The 16,798-nt window shown below is 41.2% G+C and overlaps 1 protein-coding gene across 1 annotated transcript in view; it reads left to right on the forward strand.

The window, feature by feature from the left end:
* The first annotated feature begins 924 nt into the window (after positions 1–924).
* The window catches only part of DCHS2 (dachsous cadherin-related 2), a 394,236-nt gene continuing 378,362 nt past the window's right edge, over positions 925–16,798 (forward strand). Inside the window, exon 1 of the mRNA XM_044300255.1 lies at positions 925–3,863. Coding sequence (XP_044156190.1) covers positions 1,443–3,863 — 2,421 coding nt within the window. The 5' untranslated portion in view covers positions 925–1,442. The remainder of the gene's footprint in view (positions 3,864–16,798) is intronic.

Genomic DNA, 16,798 nt, shown 5'->3' on the forward strand with positions numbered 1-16,798 from the left:
GTCTGCCCCTGGCTGTAGAAAAAACACTGTTGAAAACTTTTAATAAAGACCAATTAAAAAAATTATTTTTAGCTCAAAATGAAAAGAATGCATAAAAATAAAATTGTTCCCAATTCTGAATGGCAATCAGTTTAGCATGTCCTTTAGCTTTGTCAAATTGTCACCTAGCATTGTGAGAACACTGAATGGTAAATCTGATTAGTTATACAGCAACCCACTTATTCACTGCCCAAGTAGCTAAATGCATCATTCAGAAAACTGGGAAAGCTGACTTACCCTTACTTGTGCTCTAGTGGCAGCTGTATTGGTTATAACCCAGCTTTTCTAGAAAAAATAATACACCAGTAAGGCATGAACTTTGGAGTATAATTTTAACAACTAGGAGAAGGTAACTGAGGAACCGGGAAATGAGAACACTATTGTATTATGTATGTATGCCCCTTTTCATGTACAACGCCATGTAATGAATGGCACTTAAATAATAAATAATAATAATAATATTTATGTTTGCAATTTTCATTTTTAGTTTGTGTTGTTTTTTTTCCCACTAAATGGTTAAACCGAAAACAACTGATGGAAATGACAAAAAAAAAAAAAAGAATATCAAATATTCCCACATAAGAAAGCTAGCCACCTTCTGCAATCTATACTTTGTAGTGTATATAGGGTATGATGAGAGGCTGCACTGGTTATATACCATACTTCTTTCTAACTATACACTGCAGGAGGGGCTGCCGGTGCTGTAGTGCTTGCAGTGAGGGATAGTCAGAGCAGATGCTTGCTGCAGTGCAATGCTAGGAGAAGGCTTTGCCCTTGCCTGGGATCACATGATCAGGAGAAGGCACAGCTCTAGACAGGCAGAGCAGAGAGGCACTCTACATTGTACTGGGAGGAGGCAGCACTGCAGGGACCAGGCTGCTGCTGCTGCTGCTGCCACACTCACACACTTGTTATTCACATCAACTTTTCCTGCTTCTTTTTTCCTCTCTTATCTTTGCTCCAGAGGATTATATCATTTTCCTATTGACAATATCAGCATGCAATAATACAGAGCATGCACCTGAGTCTATGGGAAAGGACAGAGATCCAGCAGAAGAAAACCAGATGTGAATGGAAATATTGAAGGTTTTTTTTTCTTCTTCTTCTTCATTGCACTTAGGACAATACGGGAGACAGGATACTGCATTTCTTCCAGGAAGGAGGGAGTTATTCTTCTGGATCTAAGCATTAATCTAACACAGGCTGCCAGGTCATCTGGACCTTAAGAACAGTCCTTGATTTTAAATATGTGCTGCAGACCTAAGAGAGGATAGTCTGGATGTTTCCTGCCCTTCACTCTGAGGATAAAAGTGTTGCCTCATACAGACTGGCACAGAAGACGTGTATGCATATGCATGGCACTGACAGAGCCTTTTGGAGACTGAGTGTTTTACATTGAGAGGATGCCAGTCAGAAGGTGCAGAGGTAGAGGTGATAAAGTGATGGGATGCTGCTGCTGCCATTCATTGCCTCTACTGCTGATGCTGCTCTGTATGGGCACTTGCTGCAGAGCTCAGGTGCACAATCTCAGCCTGTCAGTGGATGAAGGACTGCCACCAGGAACCTTAGTAGGGGATATCCGTGCTGGACTGCCAGAAGGGAGCCCAGGTCAAGGCTTTTTCCTATCTGAGGAGGATGGAGAGTCTCCAGTGCTGAGGGACTTTCACATTGACACTGAGACTGGCATTGTGAGGACATTAAGAATTCTGGACAGGGAGCAAAGACAACGCTACAGCTTTGTGGCTGCCACTTTGCTAGGAGATGTTGTCCAGGTAGAGATCAAGGTGCAAGATGTTAATGATCACTCACCAACCTTTCCTGTAGAATCGCTGAAACTACAAATATCTGAACTGACACCACCTGGAACCACATTTAGGTTACCTGAAGCCAGAGACCCAGACACTGGGGAATATGGTCTGAGAGGTTACTCTTTGATTAGGGGCAGCCAAGGAAGTGCCTTCATCATCAGGTATGGAGCAAACAAATCTGCTATGGGTGCTGATAAAGATTTTGCAGTTTGGGGTCAGGCTGAAAAGAATGTAAGGGTGAATGAGAAGGTTCCTAGAGAAAGACCAGATGTCCAGGAATGGCAAGAACATGACACGTTTGGGCAGGACAATGTATATGATAAATTGAATTTAAATCTCTCAGACTTTATAAATGAGACTAGTGAAGGGTTACAAGCAAAACACAGGGGTGCAGATGTTGCAATGAAGTCTTATAGTGAATTAGAACATAAGGATGTTGAGTCTGAGCATGTAGAAGGCATAACCTATGGGACAGGTACACATGGGCTGCAGCAAGAATTTACAATAAAAGACCATAGTCCTGATGCACAGACTCATCTTTATGAATGGTATGGCAGGGAAAATAGTAACCCAGCAGGTTCACATGAAAAGCAGGAATTAGAAGAGTCATCTTTGCATTTTAACTTTCACCCCCTGGATCTTGTGTTAGTGCATTGGTTAGATAGGGAGGAGCTTGACAGGTATCAACTGGAAGTTGAAGCTTTTGATGGAGGATATCCACGTAGAACTGGAAGACTTTTAATAGACATCACAGTGATGGATGCAAATGACAACCCTCCAGCCTTTGACCAGTCTGAGTATAAAGGATGGGTGTGGGAAAATGCTCCAGTAGGTACACCAATTTGCACAGTCCATGCAACTGACCCAGACTTAAGTAGCAATGGGGAGGTGAAGTACACTCTACGATCTGATGAGGGCAACTTTTTTGTTGAAGAAACCAGTGGTGTAGTAAGGGTTAATCGACCCTTGGACAGAGAACAAAAGGCTTTTCATCAACTTGTGGTACAAGCCAAAGATGGGGGATCACAACCGGAAGTGGCAAGTGTCCTTGTTGTAATAAAAGTTCTTGATGTTAATGATAACAAACCCCAAATACAAATTACACTACTTACTGAAAGTGGACGCCCTGAAATATCAGAGGGAGCAAGGGTTGGAGAGTATCTTGCAAGAATTTCTGTATCTGACCCTGACTTACAGCTTCAGGATGTTCCTTTGTCAATAACTGAAGGTCAAGAAAGAGGGGGGCAAGCAGATACAACCCTGCATAGTGATACACTGGAAGAATATGATGGCATAATGAGACATTCACTATTAGATACAACACCTAACACTAATGAGGAGACAAGTAAACTACATAGAAACATAATGCAGGAACAACAAAAGATTGAATATGTTAATGTGGATGGACCACAACAGGTGTTTCTGAATTTGGAAGGTTCTGATGGCTCTTTTTCTCTTCGTTCTGTTGCACCTCAACTATACTTTTTGTGTGTTGAAGCTCCCCTGGATCGTGAGCAGAAGGATATATATGAGCTAAAACTGCTTGCTAGAGATTCAGGTTCTCCTCCTCTACATACTCTGAAAACACTACTTGTTGCTGTCACAGATGTAAACGATGAGACCCCTGTTTTTGCTCACCCTGAAGGATACCATGCCACAGTTTCAGAAGCTGCATCTGCTGGTACTGCAGTACTTACCCTTAGTGCCCTAGACTTGGACGATGATGGTCCAAATTCTTGGATCACCTATACTCTTCAGGACAGTTCTACTTCTTCAGCCTTTATGTTGGACCCACATACAGGGGTTCTCAGCATTAACAAAACACTTGACTATGAGGCAGAGACTGAATTGAACTTATCTGTTGTAGCTACTGACCATGGTATTCCTCCACTGTCCACCACTTGTCCTGTGACTATAATGGTCGAGGATGTCAATGACAATGAACCCATTTTCTTGCAACAGTTCTACAACGTAACCCTGCAGGAACATTCCACCATAGGACACTGCTTCCTTCAGGTAGGAATTTTTTTTTATATAATGTATTGTTATTCATGCCTGTTCCTGGTTTCACATGACACCGTTAGAATTTATTCAGTTTTTATGTTTGAACGTCATACATTTTAGCACTTTAAACAGTTTCAGCTGTCAGTCACTGTGTAGGAATGCCCACCGGACTCCTAAGCCCAGAATCAGTGGAGATTAAAATTAATTACAAGTTGAAGTAAATATTTCACCCAAATTTATGTATGCATGAAATCATATCTATCTAAAGGCTTCATTATTATTATAGAGTTGGAGTAACTGAGAAGATTGATATAGTTTGTTGAGAAAAATATTTGTATGTTGTATTTAATTCCTGCTCACTGTGAGCTTAGGAGTCCAGTGGGTGGTTCTACTTACTGATTGACTGTTATATCTATATGCATGATCATGCTGGGAAGGCTATCAGTCCTTAAAGGGATTTTCTGAGATTTTTATACTGTTGACCTATCCCAAGGATCTGATTGGTGGGGGTCCGACACCCAGGACCCCAGCTTTTAGAGAAGGCAGTAGTGCTCCTGTGAGTTCTGCGGCCTTCTCGCTTCTTTCCCTGGGCCGGTGATGACACATTCATCGGTCACAAGGCCTATGAGCAGCTCAGCCCCATTCAAGTGAAAGGGACTGACCTGCAATACCAAGCACAGCCGCTATACATGTATATACATGTGCTTGGTAAGCTGCGAGAAGGCAGCAGCTCTCACAGGAGCGCCGGTGCCTTCTCAGACAGCTGATCTGTGGGGGTCCCAGGTGTTACACCCCCACCGATCAGATACGGGTGACCTATCCAGAGGATAGGTCATCAGTATCAAAATCTCAGAAAAACCCTTTTAAGTCACTCTGCCCACTGGACTGCCCATAAACTGATTTGAGCAGAAATAAATGATAGGTTATGCTGAATCTTTTCCTGCAAAACTATATATTATTCTGCTCAGCTGCTGCTGTAAGACATGTTGATCGTGCATACAGTAGATCTGTTTGTATTCATAAAGAAACATGAGGAAAAGATTGAGTATAACTTGTGATTTATATATTTTTTATCTCAACCAGCATCTGTCATGGGGGACTGTCTATACGTACAAAAGTACAGAATACTGTTTCAGGGTTACTAAGTGCTTAGGCATCTGAAAATGGCATCGCCAGTAAGAATGAGACATCTGTAAGCACAACGAGACGATCCCTGCTGATTCTCCAGTTTAATCGCAGGCAGATCAGCATTAGCACACTTGCTATGCCTACACGTTAGACTGCAGTTATGAAGGTGCGGCAGCATCACTGGCTGATAGGTCTAACAAGTCTTGTTTGCAGATTAATAATTCACTTCACTGACAGCCTGAAAAAAAAAATTGGGGAAAAATATATATCCTGTGAAGTTGTGTTTATTGAAAGCTACCAACTAATTGATGATGAGATGAACATTTTTTTTTTTATCACTGTTTGTTTTTCTCTTTGACTAAGGACATTAGATATTAGAGTGTACAGCCAACAGCTACCTGTATCTCCCCCAACCCTTCCTCACTCCCCATCTACTGAGCATGTATGTGTCCTGAATGGGCAGGAAAATGCTAGCAGACACCTCTGGCAGAAGATTTTCTTCCCAAGAACAAAAGGATTGGGCAATTGAAATCTAAGTGCCCATCCTTATCCCCCCCTACATCTGTCGTTGTCAAAAACTGGGAGCCGGCCCTAAATGGTTAGCTGGTCCTGCCGAATTGACATGATCGTTTGACATTTATCTAATGTCTTAGGTCTGGCTTGAGGTGATTTATTTCCAAAAAGATGAATCCTATTCTGATCCTGGACAAACAGCATAACAATGCCTGCTTCAATGTCCTACAACAATGAAGGTGGAGCAAATACTCCTAGGACTACTATATTGAGCCCCTGACTTCTTATCTCTTTGGACTTGGCCATTTATGAGCTAAGAGCTCATTTTTGATACTGCGATACACAAAGGCATAAATACTTCTATCCAAATAAATACACTGATATTAACATACACTTACTGACATAAATACACACATATATACATCCTGACATACACAAATAGTCACACATGTACAAACATTGACACATATACACTGAGACATACAGACACACATAAAACAAAACATAGAGCTGTTCACAGGCAACTCTTCTTCACCACACAACTGTTTTATCCAACGCTAACCCCCTTATTAACAGCACGCTTTAGGCCCATTTCGCATAAGCGTTACAGATTCTCTCGCGATGTGTTCAGGATGCGTTCAGTGAAACTCGCACGATTTTTATAAACAAGTTCAGTCAGTTTTGTCTACAATTGCATTCAGTGTTTCAGTTTTTTTCATGTGGGAGCAACCGGTTTTGAGGCGTGTTTCACGCGCGTGAAAAAACCCCTGAAGAATTACAAACATCTCCTAACAAACATCAGTGATAAACGCATTGCATCCGGATTGCATCCAGATTACATCCGGATGCAATGCGTTTTTCACTGAAGCCCCATTTACATCTATGTGGCCAGGGCTGCGCGAAAAATGCAGAATATAGAACATTCTGCGATTCTAACGCAACACAGAAATGATGTGTGAAAAAAAAAACGCTCATGTACACAGACCCATTAAAATGAATGGGTTAGGATTTAGTGCCGGTGCTATGCGTTCAAGTCACGCATTGTACCCGCACTGAAAACTTGCTCGTGTGAAAGGGGCTTTACTGCCTATACTATTTTACTTATGCAGAAAATAAAATCATGGCAGTCAGGAGTAGCTATGATGTGCTCTACAAAAGGATCTGGCCTTGCTGTTTATTGTTGTAAAAACACATTATGCTCAGAGGCGAATCAAGTAGAACAAAACGGCTGGGCTCTTCCTGGGCTCTTCCCAAACTTTTTCTCACCTCAGAGCAATTACATTTGGACTTCAGATCCTTAAATAAATTCAGGACCAAGACCAGGACCCCTAAATTCATGGAGATTCCAGATCAGACCTGAGAACAAATGAATTTGAGAATTAATATAGACCCCAGACCATAACTCCTAAACAAATATAGACCTACAACACCCTAATCTCATAAGTCTCCTAACCAGACACCGTATAAATGCAGACCCCAAATGAGATGGTAAAACTTAGAGTGTATGGTGTTGGTATGTTTGGGTTAGGTTTATGGTTGTTCGGGTGGTAGACATGGGTTTTGAGTATCGATTGTGGGGCAGGATTATCCTAGAAGTCCATACATTCTACACTCAACTTATATGAGGCATCCTAGATAAATACAGACACCAGACTTTATAAATACAAACCTAAACCCTGTAAATAAGTGCAGAAGCAAGACTGAACCCCCAACTTACTTCGCCTGCTCTGGACAGTGCCGCCACTCTGCAGATCCAGTTCTTCCTGCACTCACCACTCCCTGGTCTAGCGCTGACTTTGGTCACTGCTCCCTAGTCTTCTTCTGGGCATGGCACTGCACTGTGATCTGATGTAACACAGTCCATAGTCCAGCTCAGTGCAGCGCCCTTAAGAAGACCAGGGAGCAGTGAGTATAGCCAGCGCTAGTAGCTCTCCACTCACTGCTCCCTGCGCCTCCTGCATACTAATGAGTGCTTCTTTAATAAGAGCACTCATTAGTATTTGTTTCATAAGACACACTGCCATTTCCCCCCACTTTTGGGGGAAAAAACTGCTTCTTATAAAGCGAAAAATACAGTATGTTGAGACCATATGTTTCATGTATAAGTTGGAAGACTTTCCATATATATGTAGACAATAAAAGGAGTGTGAATATAGTCTTATGCTGCTGAGGTGTAATGATAGTATAATTTTTGTATTGAATCATGGTAATTTGCAAGGTTTAGCCTCATTTCTATAGAACCAGATAACCCCATCAATATGATATGGTCAAGACTGAATGTATATCTGCTGTACCAGTCGGGTAGTCTTGAGTAGCAATATAAGCAGGACACCTCTACATATTAAAAGTGAACTGTCTGACAATCCATGCAGCCCTAGCCATGGGCTGCATACAATAGCTACAGAGCATCTCATAAAAGTTAGTTATTGGTAACGTATAGGACTGAAGCGACAGGGAAAAGGTAAGTATGGATCTTTCACCAATGGAGGCAGGCTGCGAGCATCACTTAAAAGTTAGTTATTCCTAGAAATCCCCTTTAAATACAGTGGAATTGTTTGAACTACAGCTATCGTTTTCAGAATATACAGGTGAAACTCGAAAAATCTGAATATCGTGCAAAAGTCCATTTATTTCAGTAATGCAGCTTAAAATTAGAATTTTGTGAAAAGGTTCAATATTCTAGGCACAGTGTCACCCTCTAGTCAGCTAATTAATCCATACCCCCTGAGCAAAGGGCACCTGAGATTGTGACTTTGGGGTTTCATTAGCGGTAAGCCATAATCATCCAAATTATAACAAATAAAGGCTTGCAATATCTCGCTTTGCATGTAATGAGTCTATCTCATATGTTAGTTTCACCTTTTTAGTTGCATTACTGAAATAACACGATATTATTTCGAGTTTCACCTGTATTATATAATAACACGTTTCCCATAATTATGTTTTTCCTTGCACTATATAGCAACTGAAACTATAATTTTCATAGTATATTATATAATAACAGTTTTCCCATAATTATGTGTTTTCTAACTAATTTCAAGATGTGTTTAGTTTTTTTGTGCCACCTCTTGGTAATTTTTAAAACAGTCTAGGATCTAGGAATGTATTTCACTCCTCTTTGTTGATTTGCATTTCTGAAGACTGTACATAATTTATAACCCCCTACAGATAAAACACATACATCTAATTTTGCACACTTCCCTTAAAGCGTTATTCAGATCTTAAATATTGATAGCATTTCCACAGGATATCCCTTTAAGAAGTCAGTAGATACCAGCACAGTGGTTAGAACTGTGTGCTTTTCAAATAAAAAGGTTTGTACCTCTTCTCCATCTTGACTTCTCAATCAATATGTTAAAATCATAAAAGATATCAAATGTCACAGTCTAAAGGGATTCGCAGATTCCTCTCCCCATGTGCTCTGTACTTGTGACCTTCTGTTCAGTCTGTGGCATATGGCAAAGTGTTAGAGACAGAGGATCAGGATGTCTTCTGACTCTTAATTGCAGAAATCTTTTTATCAAATGGCTCGATTTTTGGGGGGGTTTACGGTTATCAAAAATATATTTGGTTTTACATGTTTTCTAATGTTGACGTTTCTTACTTATAGATGTCATAAAAATGTAGAGCTTTTATTCATCATTTAGATAAGAGGTTTTCCAACAACTTCTCCTATCCACAGGAGAGGAGATAAGTATACTGTATGATTGGTGGAGGTCTGACCACTGGGACTCCCACGTTCACAAGAATAGGGATCCTCTTCGCCCAAATTAATGGAGCAGCAGGTCGAGTGTGCACACTGCTACTCCATTCAGTTTCTACGGGACTGTCGGGGATTCCTGAGTACACTACCATTTTATACATATGGTAACATGGGACCCCCTCATGATCCGTGGGGTTCCTAGCCATCAGACCCTCACAATCATATACCTGATAACTTTATATTGTGGGAAAGCCCCTATATACTTACCTTATAAAGCTGTAGGTCACCCTGGTCTCCATTTCTCCCACTGGTGCGGTGTAAAGTGGGTGAACAGACACTGATGACTGAGTCACAAGTCCATTGATAACATTGTGTGTCCTATATTTGGCATCTATAGAGTTCTGGATCACTTCTACTATGTCCCATGCAGTAGCCATAAGTGGTAGGCTGAATTTACACTGCGTTTGGGGTGTACGCTTGTCGTGTGCACCAGTAAAAGTCCTAGCGTATTTGCCAAATGTGTCCGTAGGCCCCATTCAAGCAAGGCTAAAGGCTAAAATTGTGTACTTTTGGTCTCATTTGAGTTGGTATAGGTCAGTATACAATTTTTTTCAGCTGGATGAAATAGCGCAGGTTGCTGTACTAGTACATAATACAGTAAGTAATACAGAGGTATGCTGCAAAAACATATAGCACATGGTATATATTCTTTTCAACATGGGCTATGAGTGATGCATTGTTATGATATCTGTTTATGTGTTCCATTGTATGCTGTGTGGGCTGGTGGTGTGTATCTAGGGCCATGTGTCGGTATGACAGCGCACACCTGCCTCTGTCTCGTGCGTACTGGCCACTGATATTTGTGATGTGAACATGACCATCATGTATGTCTCTCCTCCTAGTTCTGTTCATGTTTTGTCATCCAGTCTGGTGTTCCTGCTCTTGTTCTAGTCTTCCTAGTCCTGTTCAGACTGAGGCCTCATGCACACGTCAGTTGTTTTTCTCGGCCTCCGTTCTGTTTTTTTGTGGATAGGATGGGGACCCATTCATTTCAATGGGTCAGCAAAAAAATGCTGATGGGTCATCAGTTTGTGTTCCGCGTCCATTGTCCGTGTTTCCCTTCAGCAAAAAAAAAAAATAGTACATGTCCTACTTTTTTCACATTTGCCGACAAGTATAGGCATTTTTTACAAGGGATCTGTGGAAAAAAACGGATCCTCCAAAAAAAAAACGGATGCCGCTTTTTTTTTAGCGAACGCAGAAAACAACTGTTGTGTGCATGAGGCCTGAGCCTGTGGTTTTTTGTGTCTCCTGATACTGCCTGTGTTCCTGAGTATGAGGCTCAGCTTCAAAGTACACTGGGACCATCCCAGGAGGTAGCAGTTTGGTCACTAACCTGCAGCAAAGTCCACATCCCTGTATAGGGGTTAAAGGGTAAATACCAGGAAGGCGACGGAATAAAGCCCTTAAGGTTTGGCCCAATGTAAAACCAGTTACTTGGCACAGTGGTTCCACATTACCACTGATCTGTCATGATCCATAATCAGTAGATCCAAAACATGCATGCCACTGTTCAGTGGCATACATTGGAGGCATCCACTGAAGATATACATTAATAAATCCTCACACAAAAATACCTCTGATGTACACTAAAAGTGCTGTGTGAATAGACCCATAGTGTGACTTTGATTACCATTGTTATAATTTGCATTGCTAGTATGATTGTAATAGAAATAAAGAAGGTAGAATACATATTTTTGTGCTGTTAGAGCTGATAGCGTAGCATGTCCATATTGTTGCAGTGTGCATATTGTATATTGTCATAGACGAAAGCAACATATATATAACAGCAGATAGTTAAAACGTAAAGGGATTGTCCAAGTTACAAATGGAAAAAAAAAAATGGTGGTGATGTAGCTGTATATGTGATTGGCTGCAACGGTCACAACATGCCCAGTACTTTCTGGCTCCGCACCTACTGAGATGATCAGTTATCACAGCCAGGGTCCTCATCATCATCAGATTTTTGCTCCTGAACAAGCGACTCCTCCTCCTGCTGCTCCTCCACCAGTGGTAGCTCTTCAACCTTGGCCAGCAAGATGCATTAGCTGCTCTTCCACCGTCCATTGCTAAAACAGTATAAGCGTCTGCTCTTAGATATCAGCGGGATGACATTGTTGATGGCGCAGTTGACCCTACTGACAAATCTAGTGGCCTCCTCAAAGGGCCTAAATATGTGATAAACCACTGCCTACATCAGAATAACACATGCTCCCTGCTGAGGTGGTCTGGTGCATGATAAAATCATTCACCTCTTTACACTGCCTGTACAGATGCTCTAGCCCAGTGGTGGCAAACCAATATGCCATAGACTTTTCTGCCATTCATCAGCGCAGGGCGCACTATGAAGTGGTCAGGCAGCGCATTGAATGTAGTCAGGCTATTATAGATAAATGATAAAGTACATGGAAGATACAATATATTGGACTATAATTTTCAGGTTAAATTGCTGTATTGGCACTTTGCGATAAATAAGTGGGTTTTGGGTTGCAGTTTGTGGACTTGGTCTGTGAAAGGTTCACCATCACTGCTCTAGCATATGCAAGGGAGAATTTCATTGAATTGGAATGTCACGGATCAAGGTGCAATGGCAGACCATTCTGTTGCTCTAAGTCCAGTAGAGTGTTCCTTGCCACATAACAATTGCTGAAATGGGAAGACAGTCTTCTGGACATGGCCAGCACCCTGTGCCCTGTACTTTTTCAAAAAGCATTGCATGATTAAATTTAACATATGCACCATGCACACGACATGTGTTATTTCCCCCAAATGCAGTGTGGCCACAATGTTCCTGAAATTGTTTCTAAATGCCTTACCCAGTTTGATCAGCTCTAACATGGCATGGCATTGCTTTACTTTACTAATATGATAGGAAGGAGAAGGAGTGGAATGAGACGATGTCCATGGAGGAGAACGTGGAAGAGGAGATACTGTAAGTGGTTGCTGTTGGAACCAGATGAACACAAACGCGGATATCAATAGGACGTGGCCTTGTTACTGCGGTGCTGCCTTGCCACTGCCGTGAAAAACATTGACCCAGTGGGCTGTTAAAGACGTGTACTATTCTTGCCTGTAACAGCTTATCCAGGTTTCCACCGTGGCGTGCACCGTGGCGTGCACCTTGCCGCACAGCGACAAACGCAAGGAACAGTCCATGTTCTACATCATATCAGAGTACAAGTACAGCTAGATATCTTCCAGGGAGGCTGAACACACTCCATCAGTTCCGTAAAAGCAGCAGAATCCACTAAGGGGTATTGCAGCAACTGCATCCGAAAATTACCCATTATTTAAGTCATGTTTTTATGTTTAACATATTTTTTATTTCATTTTGGATGATACTCTTAATTTTCCATATCCAAACAAAAACCATAAAACGTCCACGGCTTATTTTTAATCCTGTAGATCTTGCACATGGCAACATTTCTGAAATTTATTTTTTGTGAAATTCATAACAAATTCAATTTGCTCATCCCTAAAGCCTCATTCACACGTCAGTGTTTCACGGACGTGTGCTGCACTTGTTCTCCACGGACAGCACGCGTCCCTATTGATTTTAATGTATGTATTCACACATCAGTGTTTTAACATGGTCCGTGAGTGCATTTTTTTAGCACGGATACTTGCTCTATTTTGTCCGTCAAGCCTATTATAGTCTATGGATCCGTGAAAACCACGGATGCCACCCGTGTTGCATCCATGTTTTTACAGATCATTAAGAAGAGATTCTTTGAAAATGATTTTTCAGCTGTTGAGTGTCAGTGAAACACGGATGCAACACGGACAGCAAAATACGGACACACGGACCCAACACAGATCCTTAACGGACAGCTTCACAGATGCATCACTGACCACCTGCTCACAGATCTGAGCACGGACACGGACGTGTGAATGAGGCTTATTAGTGTCCTTATATCTAGTAGCATTCGAGGCTCAGCTTTCTTTTCTTTTTTAAAGAGAGCTGATTTGCATACCGGAATCATTGCAGTGATCATAGCTTGGTGATATAATTGCATAGTCTTATGGGTTTCCATCCACATTAAGTAAACATCGGCCAACAGCAGATAATTTCATCATGCTCGATTCTTTGCCATAAGAGATAAGCCACTGGCAGGGGCTTATTTTCTTCTCCCATCTGAAAACCCATGTAAGATTATGCTGGAGTTGGAAGGGATAGCTGTGAGCTGAATAAGGATAGACCATCACTTGTAAAATCCTGGACAACCTCTTTAATCCTGATACCAAGCAAAAGAAATACATCTTGTTATAATCTCTAATGAAGATATGTGTCCTGGTTATGATTTTGGTAATATAATAAGAATAATTAGAGATGACTGAAGTTTAAAAAAATTTGATTTGGCAACTTTGCCGAAGTTCGCCAACAAATTAGATTTGTTCTGAATTAATTAATCACAAATCGCTATAAACCAGGTATACCCAGGCCACTCTGCCTTAGGGTACGGCCACACGGAGCGGCCGTGCTGCGGTAAAGATCTGCGTGGCCAATTAGCCTGCAGCTGCCTTTCATTTAATAATGAAGATCGCACTGTGTAGTCCTTCTTCATTGTTAATGGCCGCGCAGCACCTTTAAACAGGGGCTGTGGCTGGTTGAGGTTTGGCTGGTTAGGTGGGGAGACAATATACATATTATTGCTGCTCTTGCCTGCAATCTCCTGCAGGTTATTTGACAGTAAACACAGAATATTAATGAGCTCTGGCATACCCATTTCTCCAACCCCAGAGCTCTCCTTTCCCACAGGTGGGAGACCTCCTTCTGCTTTTGCTTCTTTTCCACATCATCTAATATCAATGAGAATATGTCATCAGGAACATCCAGCTCCTCCTCTCTCTGCATCTGGCTGATTTTTCTGGGAAGTAAAGCCAACAAAAAAATAGGATGGTCATCATTAAGACAGCTCCCCCCCCCATAGTTTATGGCTGATGTAGGAATAAGTAAATGTAAGAATAAATATATAAAACTGACGCAGCATAAGTCTCCCTGCACTCTCTCTGCACTCTCCCTGCACTCTCCCTGCACTCTCCCTATCCATTAGTCTTCTATTAATCGTTTTCAGCAACACTGTCCCTAGCACATGAGTGCTCGCCATGTCTCTCCCTATGCTCAGAGACTGCACGGGATGAGGATTTTATAGGGCTGTGAAATCACATGGCTATCTGAGCGGCATTATGGGTGATCCTGTGTTCCTGGGCTTGTCTTCTCTACACTTTTGCTTTGTAACACGTGCAGCCGCTATTTTAGGAAAACCTGATTCGTTACCACGAAGCGCGAGACAATTCGGATTCGTTTCAAATCGAAGCTTTCCTAAACTATAGACCAAATTCCACATTGAATGCTTCACTTAACACTAATAATAATAGTAATAATAGTTAATAAGCTATATTTTGTGTAATCCAAAAATACTGCCTTTAATATTTGAAGTTTTCAAATACTTCATAGTTTTACAGAAGCACTGAGTATTAGGGGCATAAGGTGCTGCCTTAAAAAGATGACTTTGTGATCCATGAAACAGTGATATATTTGTAGTGGCAGCTCTATGACAAGGTCATTTTGCAGTGTGGCGCTCACTTGAAGCAAACAGTCATCCTCTAGTGCCTTACTCTTAACCTGATACTGTGTTTATAATATGAGCAATGTCAGAAATCAGGGAGCATGAACAATTGTAAATCCTTTTCCACTTAGATGATGTCAATAAGGTCTTTTGATGTCCTGCGAGAACTCTTCACCAGGTGGTTGTCCATTTAGTAGAAGACTGATCTCAAGGTGCATCTCCTTTGATCAAACAACCAATTCATTCTTTCATGAAACCCATGTAATGTAAAACATTCCCTTCTAGAATATATTATGGAATCAGTACAAAATGAGATGATCAGATAATCTATGTATCTATCTATCTACTTAGCTGAACATAGCTGTAGACATTAATAACTCTGTAATCTGTTAAAGAGAATAAGTGGACATGAAGAAAATATTATTCCAGTGTCAATAGAATTGCTAAAACTATAAACTAAAAAAAACATTAAGTTCACACTAAGTTCACACATACACTTATTACTGATGGCATTGGAATTTAAAGGGGTTATGTCACTTGAGCAAGTGGAATTTATCGTGTAGAGAAAGTCAAGACATTTACTAATGTATTGTCATTGTTCATATTGCTTGGCTTGATTTATTTTCCCATCACATTATACATTGCCCACTATAGGAAAAAGCACTGGCCTCTCTGGTGGCCGGGACTGTGGGAGTGCACATAGGCTGGTGCATTTTCCTATAGTGTGCAAGCACGGCCTCCGCTGCTGGATTGCAGGGTGGTCATAACTATGGAATCGAGCAGTGTATAATGTTATGGAAAAATTATTCCAGCCAGCAAAGGGAGCAATATGGACAATCACAATACATTAGTAATTGGCTTGTATTAACTTCCTCTACTTAATAAATGCTATTTTCTGAAGTGAGACAACCCCTTTAAGGCCACTTGGTGGCTTGTAGAAAATGCTCCAGAATCAACCATTAATTACCGCTCAGTTTAGGACTGGCCCCATCTTTCTTGAGTGTTCTTTCAGACTCAGCAGTGGATGGTAATGGGTATGGTGGACAGAGAAAGTTACTGGCACTTGACAATGATAGATCATGATCTTGAAGAAATCTGGCATCATCTCCCACTTGAGTAGAAGAACCTTACAATCAAGGCCAAGGGTCAGCAAACCTCTGACACTTTAGCTGTTGCGAAATTATAATTCTCAGCATGCACATTTGCTCAGCTGTTCTAGAATCTTTCATAGAATTACATAGTAACATAGTTTGTAAGCCTCAAAAAAGACATCTGTCCATCCAGCTCAGCCTGTTATCCTGCAAGTTGATTCAGAGGTAGGCAAAAAACCATTAAGAGGTAGAAACCAATTTTCCTCATTTTAGGGGAAAAACTTCCTTCCTCACCAGAATCAGGCAGTCAGAATACTCCCTGGATCAATGACCTCTCCAGAAATCTAGTAACTATAATCTGTAATTGTATTACCCTCCAGCAATACACCCAGGCCCCTCTTGAAATCTTTTGGTTAGTTCATCATCACCACATCTTCTGGCAGAGAGTTCCATAGTCCAAATGCTCTTACCGTAAAGAATTCTCATCTATGTTTGAATGAATTGAATGAAGCACACTGAGAGCTGTAGTTTGGAGTGCCAAAGGTTGCTGACCCTGATCTAGGCTTCCACAGGGAAAAATTTGTTGATGATATCTTAATAGCTTGATATTGGAGAAGAGATAGGATGGACTGACATTAACAGTGCTGGACCTTGCTTTCATAGGGACTGTCTGAGTTAAAAATAACTTGTAAAAAAGACATGGTAAGATACTAAATGAAAAAATTTAAATTCACTGTTCTGAACACATTCCATTCCAGTGTTACCACTCCTTTCCTCCATTCTAGGCTTTGTTTTCATGACTACAGTGGTGACATGTCATATACTACATGTGACTGGCCTCAGTGGTCAGCGGTCATGTATGGTATATGGGTTCAGAGAACA

The sequence above is a fragment of the Bufo gargarizans genome, chromosome 1 (assembly GCF_014858855.1).
Source record: "Bufo gargarizans isolate SCDJY-AF-19 chromosome 1, ASM1485885v1, whole genome shotgun sequence".
Lineage (NCBI taxonomy): Eukaryota > Metazoa > Chordata > Amphibia > Anura > Bufonidae > Bufo > Bufo gargarizans.